We start from the raw sequence: 15,392 nt of genomic DNA, 5'->3' as shown, positions 1-15,392 counted from the left end.
GCAGAGATCCTTTCTTTCTACTGTCCTTATGTCATCCTTTATTATCAGGGCTACCTGCCCTCCTTTACCATTCTGCCTGTCTTTTCAAAACGTCAAGAACCCTGGATCATTTAGTTCCCAACCTTGGTCACCTTGCAAACACATCTCTATAATGGCAATTAGATCAAATCCATTTATCTTTTTTTGTGCCACTAATTCGTCTATCATGTTACAAATTCTCCATGCATTCAGATAACGATCCTTTAATTTAATTTTTTTACCATTATTCCCTGCTTTGACTTTATTCTCTGCTGCACTGTTACCATTAAACTCTCTGTCTCCTCCTGTCACGCTGCTTATTTTTATCCAAATCGCTACACTGCTCTATTGCATTGATCTTTCTCTGTCGTTATCTCAGTTTCCCTTCACCTGACCCCTCTTCCTCCCGCCCCCGCCCCATTTTCAAGTTTAAATCCCTATCTACAGCCCTAATTATTCGATTCGCCAGGACAATGGTCCCAGCCCGGTTTAAGTGGAGCCCGTCCCAACGGAACAACTCCCTCTTTCCCCAGTACTGATGCCAATGCCCCATGAATTGAAACACCTTCCTCCCACACCACACTTTGAGCCACACATTTAACTCTCTGATCTGCTTGACCCTCTGCCAATTTGCGTGTGGCTCAAGTAGTAATCCAGAGATTATTACCCTTTAGGTTCTGCTTATTAATTTAAACCCTAGCTCCTCAAACTCCCTCAGCAGAACCTCATTCTTAGTTCTACCTATGTCATTGGATCCAACATGGACCATGGCAACTGGATTCTCTCCCTCCCACTCCAAATTCTTCTCCCGTCGCGAGGAGATATCCTTAACCCTGGCATCGGGCAGGAACTCCCTGTCGCAGCTGCAGAGAACAGTATCTATCCCCCTGACTGTACTGTCCCCTACCACTACCACATTCCTTCTTTCTCCCACCCCCCCCACTTAGATGGCCCCCCTGTACCACAGTGCGATGGTCAGTTTGCTCATCCTTCCTGCAGTTCTTTTCCTCATCCATATAGGGAGCAAGTACCTCGTTGGACAGGGTCATAGGCAGAGACTCCTTCATCCCTGCATCCTGGGTCTCCATACCTTCCTGACTCACAGTCACACCCTCCTGTCCCTAACCATTGATTAACTCTAAAGTACTATTGAACCTTAAGGGTGTGACTGCCTCCTGGAGCAAAGTGTCCAGTTAACTCACTCTCTCCCTGATGCATCGCAATGTCTGCAGCTCGTACTCCAGCTTAACAATTCTGAGCCAAAGTTTCTTGAGCTGCAGACACTTACTACAGATGTGGTTGCTTAGGATCACGATGCGCTCTGCCAACTCCCACCTGCTGCAGTTACAACACACCACCTAACCTACATCACAGGAGCAGCTCAGGGCGGGAGCATAGGCCTAAAATAGTGTATTAGGAAAAAAAACTAGCAACGATCCTTATTTTTATTAATCAGAATAGGAGATTATGTCAACAGAAAGTACTCCCCATCGCCTTTCCCTTTTCTTCAACTGCTATATCTAGCAGCTCCATAAGCTTCTTAAACCTTCAGATACAAGTTAGGGACGTGTATGTTGCCATAAATCGTTTTAGCCAACCAGCTTCTGAGTTTTAATGGATTCTAATATCGAGAACGCTCTAGGATTAAGTGTCTCTCCTTGGCTGGTAAGTAAAAGGCCTCTTCAATCCATTCTGCCATCATATCGTTAGATGACCAGTCATTGTGTCCAAATGTTTATATGGTGCAGAATTTGTTTAAAATAATCAGCTTCAGCTTATTACTTTCACTATTCACTACCATAAAGTAGGTTCATTCCTGACTAGTTTTTATGACCAAGTGTTTCTTTTTGCTTCTTGGTTCTATTTCCAGGTGCACCAAAGCTCATGAACTTCGTTCATTTTGCACTGTTCTTGATATTAACTCGTTGTAAGTCCCTTCACAAAAAAATCCAAAAAACTGGCCATCTTTTTCTGGTATCAAATAACAGTTCTTGGAGCATATGTTTAGCCCATTCTTCATACATTCAAACAACTTGGTTAGACTGCAGCTTGCTATGATCCTGCTGAATGCTCTTCCATGTGTTCATTCTGTAAGAGCCCATCCCAGCATTTTATTTAATTTGGCTTAATCCTTGAACCTTGCTTATGAAAAGTAATTGGAGGGTTTTATTGTCCTCCCTTTGCTAATTCCACAAGCTGGAATCTTTGATCAAGCTGATATGGCATTGCTGCTCCTCAGCAACTATCATGATTGAAGAAAACCGTCTCCAGTTCTGACAAAGGGTCATCGACCCGAAACGTTAACTCTGCTTCTTCTCCACAGATTTTATCTGACCTGCTGAGATTTCCAGCATTTTCTGTTTTTATTTCGGATTCTAGCACTCGCAATATTTTGCTTTTGTGTTCGCTGCTCTTTCTCTGCAACATTTTAACTCTAACTCGAACTTTAACTGAAATTTGCAGTAAACCCTCTAAATCGTCAATTGTGCACTACGCAGGGTACTGTCAGGCCCTCTGTCTACTTCCTGCATGTTTCGCAGTGTGCTATAAAAATGTACCCTGAATGACTGCAGATACTATCAAATTAATGATGCATGTTAGAATGTGCTTGTCATCATCATTGTCTAGGCGCTTATCCATAAGAGGACAATCCTGCTACCAGCTTCTTCCAACCATTATGGTTCAGGGCTTTCATTTGTGTCTGATCAGCAGTAATGCCCATGTTTCTAAGGAGCACTTTTATATTGTCATCCATCTTGTTCTGGGTCTGCATCATTACCTCTTCCATGTTTGGGGTGAATGCTATGGAAGGGTCAGACTCTGGGTGCATGAGGTGTCCATGACATGCTTCGAGTAAGCACGAGACACTTGATTGTGGAGTATATGGAACAGACTTTATTCATGTACAGCATAAGTGATCAATCTATACCATATAAAGGAGTAGTTTTTGGTTTCTCTCTTTTGAGCTCTCCTAATTCTGGAAAACCATCCTGCTTATACAGCTCAGTTTTCTTACTTCAAAGGTGCATTTTACTGATAAGACCTCAGGATTTATCTGTTCTTGAATCCTTTTAAGAATGGTCTATTCACATTAATAGTCTTAGTTGTTTACTTCACAAAACCAAGACTTCCTGATCTATCTGTTCTTGGATCATTTGAAGACAACATATTTACCTAAACATCAACTCTATACAATGGTTAATTGATCTGTCTGCCTATGTTTATTACACCAGTCATTAAAGTTATATATTAACCACTTGAGATTGACACTATCCTAGTCACTTATTTCCTTGCTGAGACATCTTGTAGTTTTCCTGTTTCACTTAGAAAGCCTTTTGCTCTATGATCAATTATAGTTATACAGGTGAGTTTGATTATTTACATTTACCTCTCTAACATGTCCAACAGTCCATACCAGAGGAGTTAGTAACAATCAACTAACTGGGTCAGCAATCGTTGGTTAATCAGGTTATGTACAGTGTCATTTAAGATTGCGAATCCATCGATTTGCCTATTCAGCACTTTGGTGCATAGCCTTATTTTAAATATGGATATTACTAATGCATTGCAGAGCCATTCTTGTAATATGTGAAGATACAGTACTTTCAACATTCATTTTCATTAAAATATTTTCATGTAGCTCATATTTGCATCATTTGCTTAAAATTGTTTACACGCAAATTTTGTATGCATTATATGTGAAAACCCTGAGTTTTCTGTTTTGTAATAATCCTTGTACAACAACTTATGGGGAAAAAGCAGGAATATGGGGCCCATGTTTCGGGCCACGCCTGGAACGGCGCAGCCCCGACCTAGATGCCCGTTTTTCGCACCCAAAAGTGCGCCTAAAAATACCTGCAGATTCTCTGGCTCCCTGCAGGTTCTTTGGAGCTCGGTGCAGCGCAGCACGAGCTGAGGGGGCAGTGCCAGGTCCCTGCGCTGAAATCAGTGCATGTGCAGTAGCTCCAGGCGCCCGAAACTGTGTGGGAGGGGCACAAAGCACGCAGCCCTAGCCCTGTCCGAATGGGCTCATTGGGGCTGCGAGGATCAGGCTGCACCTCCCTCGTCCAGCTCCTGCTCTGGCTCCAGCTGGCTCTCTCGAACCCCCCACTGCCTCCCGCTCTGCTCCCCCCTCCCCCCCCCCCCCCCCCCCGGACCTCCAGCTCCCGGTCCGCTCCCCCTGGGACCCCCCTCCCCAGCTCTCACTCCGCTCCCCCCCCCCCCCCCCACCCCAGCTCCCGCTCCGATGACCCCCCCCCCGAAGTCTTGAGCCTGGCTTCTTCACGTCAGCCGGGCGTTCAGCCTCCTCCCTCCCTCCATCCCCTCCCTCCCTCCATCTCCTCCCTCCCTCTGCTCTCCCTCCCCACCCTCCCTCTCCTCTCTCCTCTCCTCTCCTCTCCTCTCCCCCTCCCTCCCTCCCCCCTCCCTCCTCCTCCTCCCCTCCCCTCGTTGTCAGAAACACATAGACACTGACGGACAGAGAGACAGACAGAAAGTGAGAGAGAGACAGACAGAGAGAGACACACTCTGGGGGCCCCGTCCCAGCACGCTGTTGGAGAGCTCCCGGTGCTGCAGTCGGTGAGTAGAAAATTTTTTATTGATTTTTTTTAATTTTTATTTTTTATAAATTTTTTTGATTGATTTATTGATGTATTTATCATTTATTATTGATGATGGCTCTTTATTTGTAAAACTGAAGTGTTTAATGTTTATAAACTTCCCTTAAACGCCCCCCCCGCCTCATTCCCTACGCCTGATTTGTAACCTACGCCTGATTTTCTAAGTGTAGGCAAGGTTTTTCTGAGCGTACAAAAATCGACACTTACTCCATTCTAAGTTAGTTTGGAGTAAGTTTTCACTGCCTAAACTTTCAAAACGGGCGTAAGTGGCCGGACACGCCCCCTTTTGAAAAAAAATCTGTTCCAAACTGAAACTGTTCTAACTGACTAGAACTGGAGCAAACTAAATGCCGAGAATTGCAATTTCTAAGATACTCCATTCTAAACCAGTTGCTCCAAAAAAAACAGGAGCAACTCAGGCCGAAACTTGGCCCCATGGTATTGCATAGAAACATAGAAAATAGGTGCAGGAGTAGGCCATTCGGCCTTTCGAGTCTGCACCACTATTCAATATGATCATGGCTGATCATTCAACTTCAGTACCCCATTCCTGCTTTCTCTCCATACCCCTTGATCCCTTTAGCCGTAAGAGCCACATTTAACTCCCTTTTGAATATATCTAACGAACTGGCCTCAATAATTTTCTGTGGTAGAGAATTCCACAGGTTCACAATTCTCTTGAATGAAGAAGTTTTTCCTCATCTCGGTCCTAAATGGCTTACCCCCTTATCCTTAGACTGTTACCCCTGGTTCTGGACTTCCTCAACATCGGGAACATTCTTCCTGCATCTAACCTGTCCAATCCCGTCAGAATTTTATATGTTTCTATGAGATCCCCTCTCATTCTTCTAAATTCCAGTGAATATAAGCCTCGTCAATCCAGTCTTTCTTCATATGTCAGTCCTGCCATCCCGGGAATCAGTCTGGTGAACCTTCGCTGCACTCCCTCAATAGCAAGAATGTCCTTCCTCAGATTAGGAGACCAAAACTGTACACAATAGTCAAGATGTTGAGATAGAGGATCAGCCATAATCGTATTGAATGGCGGTTCAGACTCAAAGGGCCAAATGACCTCCTGCTCCTATTTTCTATGTTGCTAATGGCCAACCAAAAGATATAGAATATCACTGACCAATAGACAGTGCTCTCTTATTTTCCTTATTTATGAGAAAGATTCCAAGACTGGAATTTTCACTTCCGAGAGCACCAATTTATATGCCAACACTGTTCAGTTCATACACAGAAATGTGCTCGTGGACTCAATTGTATGCAATCTTTACACAAACAGTAGCCTACTAATTAATGACATTTTAGATAAAATGGTCCTAATTTTAGATTCTAATCCCTTTAATGTATACAACGCATGCATTCTGTTGGCTCACATCAACTGGTAAATGCATGTGCTCCTTCCATTTAAGAAACTTCAGGCAGTGAGTTTGTGACTTTAGCTGTGACATCAGAGGAGGTGTTGAGTGGCAGCCGTGCAATTCTCTAAAAGCTGACTAGGATGTTCTTTATCCTTTCTTCTCAAAATTCACCCTCTTATTGATCCAATTAGATTGCAGAGGAAAGCATATTTTTTTGTCTACAAATTGTTCTGGATTTTTGCCTAATCTAAGTTTTACATTGCTGTAATGTAGCTTTCTTAATTTCTGTCTGCAGGCTGGATTTGGATATGGCTTGCCAATTTCGCGTCTGTATGCTAGGTATTTTCAAGGGGACCTCAAACTGTATTCCATGGAAGGTGTGGGCACAGATGCAGTCATCTATCTTAAGGTATCTCCCAACATCAACAAAGGAGAATTTAAGTGTGGGATATATTGAGTAAAATTTGTATTCAGAATACTTGAAGTTACTGATTTCTGCCTATAGTTTTAAATGATACATTTTTTGTAAGAAATTTCTCTGTTTCCCTTGCGCATTCTGGAGTGCAATGGCTGTCCATGGAACCACACCTTGCTGCATTCAGAAGGGAGGGAGGGGGGAAAAGTTGGAGAGAGGAAATAAAATTCTTCCTAGATGACTGTTTTCCATCAATCAAGTCACGTCCATTTATGCACTACAGTTTTCCTGTCACTGTGACCAATTTTGATTTGCTATCAAGTTTTAAAATGAGTTAATAACAATAATGGGGAATTTATTGACCATTATTAATGCATTTCCAAAAGTTTAGTTCTCAACTTAGCCAATTTTGTTTTGAATTGCTGAATCATATAGATTATGGTACATAGATTTCAAAGTCAGCTGGTTTTAACTATGGGAGAAATCCTGATTAAAACAAAATATTTTTTGGCAAATTAGTTGCAGGATTCTATAAAGCATTTTTCCTTCCAGAAAAACTACGATATCAGTGCATTTTTATTCAAGGGCTTGTAAGATGTACATGCCTATCCTAGTATCTAAATGGTGTTAAATGTGGAAAGGGAACCTGCTTAAGATGTTAGTCAGGGCACCAGGAAAACTCCTTACTCTTCAAATAGTGCCGTGAGTTCTTTAACACCAGCTTCGAGAGCAAAAAGGGCCTCCTTTTAACATCTTATTCAAAAGACAGCGGGGCCGAAATAGAGCCTACCCTAAATGGAGCGCAACTACTGTTTTTGAAAGTTTTTCTCCGTCCCAGTCCATGGGGCGACGATACCGGAGAAATTCAGCTCTTTGGGGAAAAAAATTTTCCTCGGTGCGATGTTCCGGTCAGATGCGGGGCGGAAGTGCCCTTGCAGTGGGTCCGCCACCCTGACCAGTCATCAGCACCATGCTGACACGTCACAACGTCTCTTCCCTTTAGTTAAAGGGGAGGACCGCTGCAAACTATGCAGCCACTTCCGTGGCAAACACTGGGCCACCAGGGAGAGTTTCGGCCGGGCCAGCAGCCTGGCACCCAAGAGGGGGCGCCAGGCTGCCTGTTGGCGGCCTGGCTGAACCCAAGGCCATAACTGTTGGCCCGATCTGGCAGTCGGCTGACAAGAAGAAATAACATGGCATCGACGGTGGTACCACCTCCCCTTTAAGGGCGGCCGTGCCGCCAAGCCAGAGAGAGTAGCTGTCGGTGGCACCGACTGGCGGTGGGGCCGCTCCTGCGGGGCAATTCCGGGAAAGGAGCAATTTTCCGAGGGGCATTTTCGGGAACAGGTCCCCGCCAGTCGGTAAGGGGTCGGCACATGCATGCTGCAGCAGGAAAACGGGCGAAGCGTTCCCATACATCGCTCCAAACCTGAAGAAGGGTAATTTTTTAAATGGTGGCCCCTCTGAGACTCCATTCCGCACCAACGTAGAGCCGCCTGAGGCCTTATAGAATAGGCCAATTTCGGCCCCTGCATTTCTGACCGTGAAGTACTCCCTCAGTGCAGCACTGAAGTGTCGCCCTACATTATGTGCTCATGTCTCTTGAGTGGGGCTTGACCTTCTGGGTGGAATTTTAACTTTTTGACCTGCCGGGAGTGGGGAGGGGGGCCCAGTAGTGTGCGGGAAACTCAGAAGTCCGGATTTCCCCGTACGCTGTGGGAGTTAAAACCGGGTCTGATGGTGGGAGAACTTGGGGGCCAGGAGGAAGCACTCCTACTCCTCCCGGCCCATAAGGAGTGCACCCCGAGGCTGTCCTCGCCTCACTGCAGCTACCCGGGTCCCTAGCCTCATTATAAAGTGCCATCCTACTTCTTGGGCACGGGTTGGCTGCCCGCCCCTTGTCCCGCCTGAATAAAAGCTGGAAGTCGACGGGTTAGAGCCGGCTTCCCTACATGTTTCTAATTTTTCCCAATTAACCCCCCCCCCCCCCCCACCCGCAGCCGTCCATCTACATTAAAATCCCTACCCCCATGTCTCGGATGTGAGAGTGTTATCACTGAGCTAAGGCGGACATCTGGTTTATAAAATGTTGCACTTTCATTCACTGAAATTTTTCTATTCAAATTTTAAATCATTTTCTGTTTTTCTAGGCTCTTTCAAGTGAGTCATTTGAACGACTTCCTGTTTTCAACAAATCAGCCTGGCGGCATTACCAAACCACCCCAGAAGCAGATGATTGGAGCAATCCTAGCAGTGAACCTAGGGATGCTTCCAAGTACAAGGCCAACCGGTAATCCTATTCTATCCTCAATCTGGTGACCAGTATTCTGTCTCCACCATAGAAACCCAAACTTTGCACGTTTATTACCTTGGATCCATCGACAACAGATGGCCAGTACCTAGTTCTATTACTGAAGCCTCTTACTGGAGACATAGAGCACTGACAGACACAAGGCCAATGGAAAAGACTTGTAATTCAAATGCGATTTTGCACTTTAGACTGTACTAGTCTTTTTAAAAAAAAAAAATTATGATGTGGATGTTCTTTTAACCTGTACCATTTTATAGTAAATATATTTTGTGGAGATTTACTCTGGACTGTTGAAAAATGAAAAGGGAGCCTCCACAGTTACACAATTTTTTGTCTTTACCCTTTGGAACCAGTGCAGTCATCCGCCCTAGACTGCTATGTTGAAAGTCTTCCTGATGAAAGCCGTAAGGATTTTTTTTGTGTAATTAGTTTAGGCAGTGTGAGTTCCGTTTCCAACGGGTGCAAGTTCACAGGATAAGACTGCCCATAATTTGGTGGTAGTTTACAGCCTTACAGGGAAATGGAAAATATTCAATTAGTACAAAATGGCATTATTTGGTCAGCGTGGGGGGAGTTTTTGCATTGCATGATTTAGGACATTTGTCACTGACGGTGCAAAAAATGAATTGATGATCATTTCTGATTCAACTTTCCTTAAGTTAAAAATATGGTGGTTAACGTTCAATTTTGGCTGAGGTGACAAACTGGCAATATTGGATTGGCTGCTCCTTGTGCATCCCACCTGATTTTCCTTTACTTTGGCCAGTGGAAAGCAATATTCGGGCGGTTTGTGTACAATGCCTAGTCAATTCGATACTGCTAAAGTTGAAAGTTACTCCCAAGAAATGTTTTCTAAGATATTACCAAGCCGGCTATTTTTTTTAGGAAACAATATTAATTTGGCTCAACAGAAGAGATGCTGCAGCTTGAACATTCACGTCCTTCTACAGTATATGAATTGTCATGTCAGCTCAATATGGATTGTAAAAGGCTAGACTGTCAACAACATGTTCACAAGTGCTTTGTTTTGAGTGATTTATTTATATAGTACTCACCAGCTGAAAGAACAAAATGTCTACACAAGGTGTTAATCTCGGGGGGGTTCTCTTTTGTAGTTAGAAAAAGTATTTATTTCACTATGTTCTGATGCCGCCTTTGGATTGCAAAATCTGTCAGAGTAACCAAACAAAATTTGTAAGTACCCCTGTACTGATCTTTTTTAATCCACGTTAAGTTATCTTTGCACTGTTTTTAAAATTGTTATTAAAAAGGTATCTCATTAAGTAATGGTTATACAGTGGGTTTGTGTCTCAGAATACATAGGTATAATTGTTTCTGAAAACAAGCTTGGCCGTCAGCAACTAAGCATTCACCTGAAACAGCTTGGCAAAAAGTGTTAACACCATGAACCTGACTGCAAACCTAAACCTCCATATTTTGCAGAAGTACTGTCCTATGCCTTCAGATTTCCAAAAAGAATGCCATTCTTTTTGCTTCCCTTCACCATATAAGTTTGCCGTTGAATTGTATCAATACTGTGAGGACACTGTATAAAAAAAAATGATGCGCATTTTTAAGAGATATGCAAGGTTTATATGGGTGGAATTGCTGAATGTAATTCACAAAACATTGATAAAAATCTTGAAATGTCGTAATGAAAACATAATCTGACTTATTTGGTCACCATAAATCGGTGGCTTTGATGATGTGTAGTTAATTTCACACTGATTTGTTTACTGCCCAGACAAACATCATGTGATGGTGTACACTTTATGGTCTTGTGTCCGTGTTTCTGCTACCCTTTGCCTATGTCATGCTACTCTCCGAGAGCCTGTCACATAATTTAAGTTTCAAAAAAAAATCTCAATGGATGTTTGGTGAAAAGGATATATTCTAAAGAATAACAAAGGTTTGACAGTATATTTAGGGCAATAATTCTGATGATCACAAGTTGTGGGGGGAAATACATGGAAGTGGAACCATTTGATTTGAATTTTTGCTCCTAACTGGCTCAGTCATCATATAATTTGCACCCTCTGTAAACCTCTAAATGTACTTTAAATTTTATTTTACGATTATACGGAGTAGATCTTGACTTTGTTCGATAGTGTAAAACAGGTTATAGCAAGTGGGCAGCCATTTTACATCTCTCCCAATTTTTATTTCCATTGAAGTCAATCGGGAGAGATGTTAAATGGGCTGCCGACTCACTATTACCCATTTTACACTGTCGCACAAAGTCAAGATGTACCCCTTAGTATCCATTATAGCTGGATGCTCGCTTACCAGTCTCTGAATTATCACACTTATTTTACATATTCCTTTGATAGAAAAAAGATTGACCCTCCAGTAAAGGAATTTCAGTTTTATGTGAATGTTTGAAGCCTGACGTTCCTTTGACCAGTACCTAATACACAGCGCATCTTAGATATTTTTTGCTGCAGGATGAATTCAAGCTCTGCGAATGCTGGAGCTTAAAAAAATTACATTTGCCAGCACTGGTGATAGTGTTTATAATATGGTGTTTTAATTCCAGAACCAACAACCTTTCAATTGAGATATTGTAATTGAAGAAGACAAGATGTACAGTGACACTCCTGCTTGTCAGAAATATTGTTTCAGACTTTAACTGAATGGTGCATGCTACCTGGTGCTGTCCATGGGTGGTGGCAGAAGTGTTAAACACGCTTTTAGTTATTCAAGTTCACCTGGAAGGAGGTGGGAGCTGTTGGGTGAGAAACATTAGGCAATTCTTACAAAATAGTGTTTTAAAAATAATACCCTCCAGAAGATATTTTTAATATACAATATAACTTTCACTTAAGATAAACATTCTGCTCCTTTCAAATTAAAATTATAGTTGAGAATGCATATTTTGGATGTTTCATTGTCCATATTCCATTCCACGATCATGCATGTTTTTTTGAAAGGAGACAGTATTTCATATATAAAGGCTTTCAGATGTTTGACATTCAAGACTTGGAAACTGTAAATCTTCAGACAATATTCTAGTCCTATTTATCATGCAAGTGTTTGCTGACCTGAGGGACATTGAGTATTTTGAAAGACTTTTTACATGTGTTTCACGACATCAAAGGTGTTAAATGTGTTTTCACAAAGACTTAAAATTGCACCTCGAGTCCAAGGTGGAAGTGGCACACATTAAACTGAAATGCTCGGTGCTTTCCTTGACGCATCTGTGTCTTGCCCACTATTTTTTATGGTCTCTCAATTAATGGAATCTCAGAACAGTTGATTGCTGTAATATGGTACTATTTTTCTTTGAACAATTGTTTTTTATGCACTGTTATTTAGAACATTAATTGCTTTGCACAAGTTAACTTTTAATTATTTAAAAGAGGTGTTCGTCGTAGGCTACCAATTGAGCAATATTCTCCAATTTTACTTTAGTCTAAATCTGATTTGTACATGCAAAGAGTAAAACTTAGTAGGGACCCTAGCCCATCTAAAATTTCACATTCTACTCTTTGTGACATTGTTATGGATCATTGCTTTTTTTTTAAATTAAGGGTTTTGGAAAATGGATGATGAACTCTACTTAGATTAAAGATTCCTAAATGAGAGAGTATTAAAATATCACTCTGACCTAATAATACTTAGTAACAACTTGATTCAATGTGACTGCCACAATGTTAAGCCACTCCCTAATACTCAACACTAGTGATTTAATAGTATTTTATACCTTAAAATCAGCAGAGTACATTCAGTTCCCATTATCATTCTGGTTGTAATTCGTCACCACTGTTGAAATGTCATCAACCCTCCAATACCTGTTGTAAATGGACAAACCATGTCCTGTAGTGATCAATAACCTACCTTCTCCTGACTGTTTTACTTATATACAGCGCATGGAATATTTAAGCAGTGGTTATACCAAATGATCATGACAGCCTAGATCAGTTAGTTGCATTTGATTATTGAAGGGATTATCTGTGCTGATTATGTACTAAGAAATATATAACTAATACATTGCTACCTGTGATTTTATACTATTTTAATATGATCCAACAATATTTGGATAATAAACTGCTGAATTTATTAACCTCTGATGTTATAAACCAGATAAATAACGAGAACCAATAACTGCATCTTTATAAAATATAGAATTATATTTGGAATAACTAAAATAGTTTGTCAGATAGTTTAAAACAAAGTGATAATACAATAGAAAAATATATTTTACAATCTTAAAATAACCAAGACAATAAAGTGAATGCTGTCTCTTTAAATTTTCTACCAAATTCTAAATGGTATCAGGAATAAAGATGGTGTTTATTTTTGAAATTATTTTTATGCATTTCTGCTATCTGTAATACAGCCATGGTAGTTTTGAGAAAGGCATTCTATGGTTTTCTGAAGTTGGGTAGAAAGCACAAGTGCATATGTTTGCATGTTCAGGCTTGAGTATTCTTTTACATGATTGATTTGTGAAGAAGCTATAGAATTTTTATTGTAAAGGATTGTTTGAGTTTGAAAAAGAAATTATGTGGAGCCTTTATGAGGAACATTAAATGATTATCTTACACACGTATGAAGTGTTTTGTGTACATTTTTGATTTTACGAGTACACTGATGTTTCATGACCATGTTCAGTAATTCATTTTAAAATTATTCTCTCCCCATGTTTTTCTGTGTTTAATAACATCCAAGCACACATGGTTTGTAAACTTGTTTACAGATTAGTTAAAGTCAAAATATCTGGGTTATTCCATTACTTGTATTGGTGAAGTATGAATTTTCAGAAGACAAAGTTTCAACATTTAAAACAATATTCAGTTGCTTAAAAATGTGATCGCTTCATCACACTGTGACTTGAAAACAAACCAAGAGCAGCTACTGTAACATCACGTGGTCCAGCACTTTAGAGCGTTCTTCGAAACCCAAATACAAATAAGTATTTTTGCCGCCGCCTTGTTTAAAGATAGAATTACATACACCAAGCTAGCACCAAAAGAATATTCTTTCCGTAAACACTGACAGATTATGGGTTTCAAAGCAAAGTTCTATGGAGATCAAAAATGCAAATAACTAAAGCTGAAACTTATCTGAAGTCCTCTATTAAATAAAAACTAATTTTTCATAAATTGATTTATTTCCATCCTTATAAATTATCCATTGCCCAATGCTGATGCCAACTATTTTATAAATAATGGTGATTTATTTAGTAACAATATTTACAATTTATTTGTCATTTAACACTCCTTCATTGTTTCCACCTCATCAAAGTCAGGTTTTACAATTGGAATCATTTTTTTAAGAATTTGGATCCTAGGTCTGTGCCTTTTTGATGATTTTTCTTCTATCCCATTGCATGTGAGAGCCAGTCATTTTCTTCCAGTGCTGTATAGAAGCAGTTAGTGCACTAAGTGCACTCCTGGATCCAGAACTCAGTGCCTGAACTTGCTCCCATGCCTAATTAAAATAAGAGACAACCCTGGCAAACTTATGGCTGCACCATGGAGAAAGAGCAAGTTGGGTAACTTCCTGGGCATCAGCAGAGAAAAATCCAGCTTGTCGAATTTTATTCTGAACCATATTTAGTTTTCTCCTTCCAAAAGCAGTCTTGTCTGAGATATATGTATGCAGCAAAAATGCTAGTTTTGTATTTTTTAATACTGGTTTTGGTGTTTTTTGATACTAATAGCTTTTAGTCCAAGTAATTTATAAAGAAGATTTTTGAAAGTTTAATATAATTCAGGTGATACCAACTCTTGGTTTCAAGATAAATTTCAAATATCATAACTCCTCCCAATAACTGATACCCACAGTGCTTGCTTATCGTGTATTCTGATGCTGTGTGACTTTCAGACATGTGAAACTGCTTCAACCCTCAATAAACTAAACGTTTCTCGCATTCTTCCGATCCACTGGAAGGCTATTGTACCAAGAGGAATACTCAAGCTTAACTCTTTGCAGTGCAAAGAAGCCTCCTGGTCAGAGATGGAATTGGATTTGGGTAAAAAGCAATCTCCCTTATGTTTGAAGAAATGCATATTAGCCAGTAATTTGGCCCATATCGCTACAGAGAAGATGTTGGGGTTCTTTGGGAACTAATGCATCCATTGTCGGCATTATTATTAAAGCTGTTTGAAGAAATACTCCTGATAGATTTTAAATTTCTCTTTCATAATTTAACTTATTACCTCGTGCTGCCGCCCTAGTGCATTTGGGTTTACTTTTTCTGTGCCATATTTATGCCTCAATTAACACCCCAGTGAGATGTTTCTTTTTAAACCTGAAGAGTTCTAGCTTATTTTTTTTTTCATTGCCCTTCCCTTTGGTATCAGGATCATCCTAATTCCTCACCTTTGCACTGACTTTATGTTGCAGAAATCTGTACAGTACCCCAGTTGCTGCCTCAACCAGGGGAAATAGAAAAGCAAATTATAATTTAAATGGAGAAAAATTGCAAAGTGCTGCAGTACAGAGGGACCTGGGGGTCCTTGTTTATGAAACACAGTTAGTACACAGATACAGCAAGTAATCAGGAAGGGAAATGGAATGGTCTTTATTGCAAGGTGGATAAAGTATAAAAGCAGAGGAGTCCTGCTACAACTGTACAGAGTATGGGTGAGGCCACACCTGGAGTACTGTGTACAGTTTTGGTCTCCATATTTAAGGAAAGATATACTTGCATCGAA

At 40.7% G+C, this 15,392-nt stretch overlaps 1 protein-coding gene across 3 annotated transcripts in view; it reads left to right on the top strand.

The window, feature by feature from the left end:
* pdk3a (pyruvate dehydrogenase kinase, isozyme 3a) overlaps positions 1 to 10,013 on the top strand; it is a 92,235-nt gene extending 82,222 nt beyond the window's left edge. For all 3 annotated transcript variants that reach the window (XM_070893373.1, XM_070893370.1, XM_070893372.1), the window contains 2 exons: positions 6,300 to 6,413; positions 8,570 to 10,013. In XM_070893373.1, coding sequence (XP_070749474.1) covers positions 6,300 to 6,413; positions 8,570 to 8,713 — 258 coding nt within the window. In that variant the 3' untranslated portion in view covers positions 8,714 to 10,013. The remainder of the gene's footprint in view (positions 1 to 6,299; positions 6,414 to 8,569) is intronic.
* The last annotated feature ends 5,379 nt before the right edge of the window (positions 10,014 to 15,392 follow it).

The sequence above is a fragment of the Pristiophorus japonicus genome, chromosome 11, assembly GCF_044704955.1.
Source record: "Pristiophorus japonicus isolate sPriJap1 chromosome 11, sPriJap1.hap1, whole genome shotgun sequence".
NCBI lineage: Eukaryota > Metazoa > Chordata > Chondrichthyes > Pristiophoridae > Pristiophorus > Pristiophorus japonicus.
Note: the sequence above shows the minus strand (reverse complement) of the source record. Positions and strands in the feature narration are given on the sequence as shown.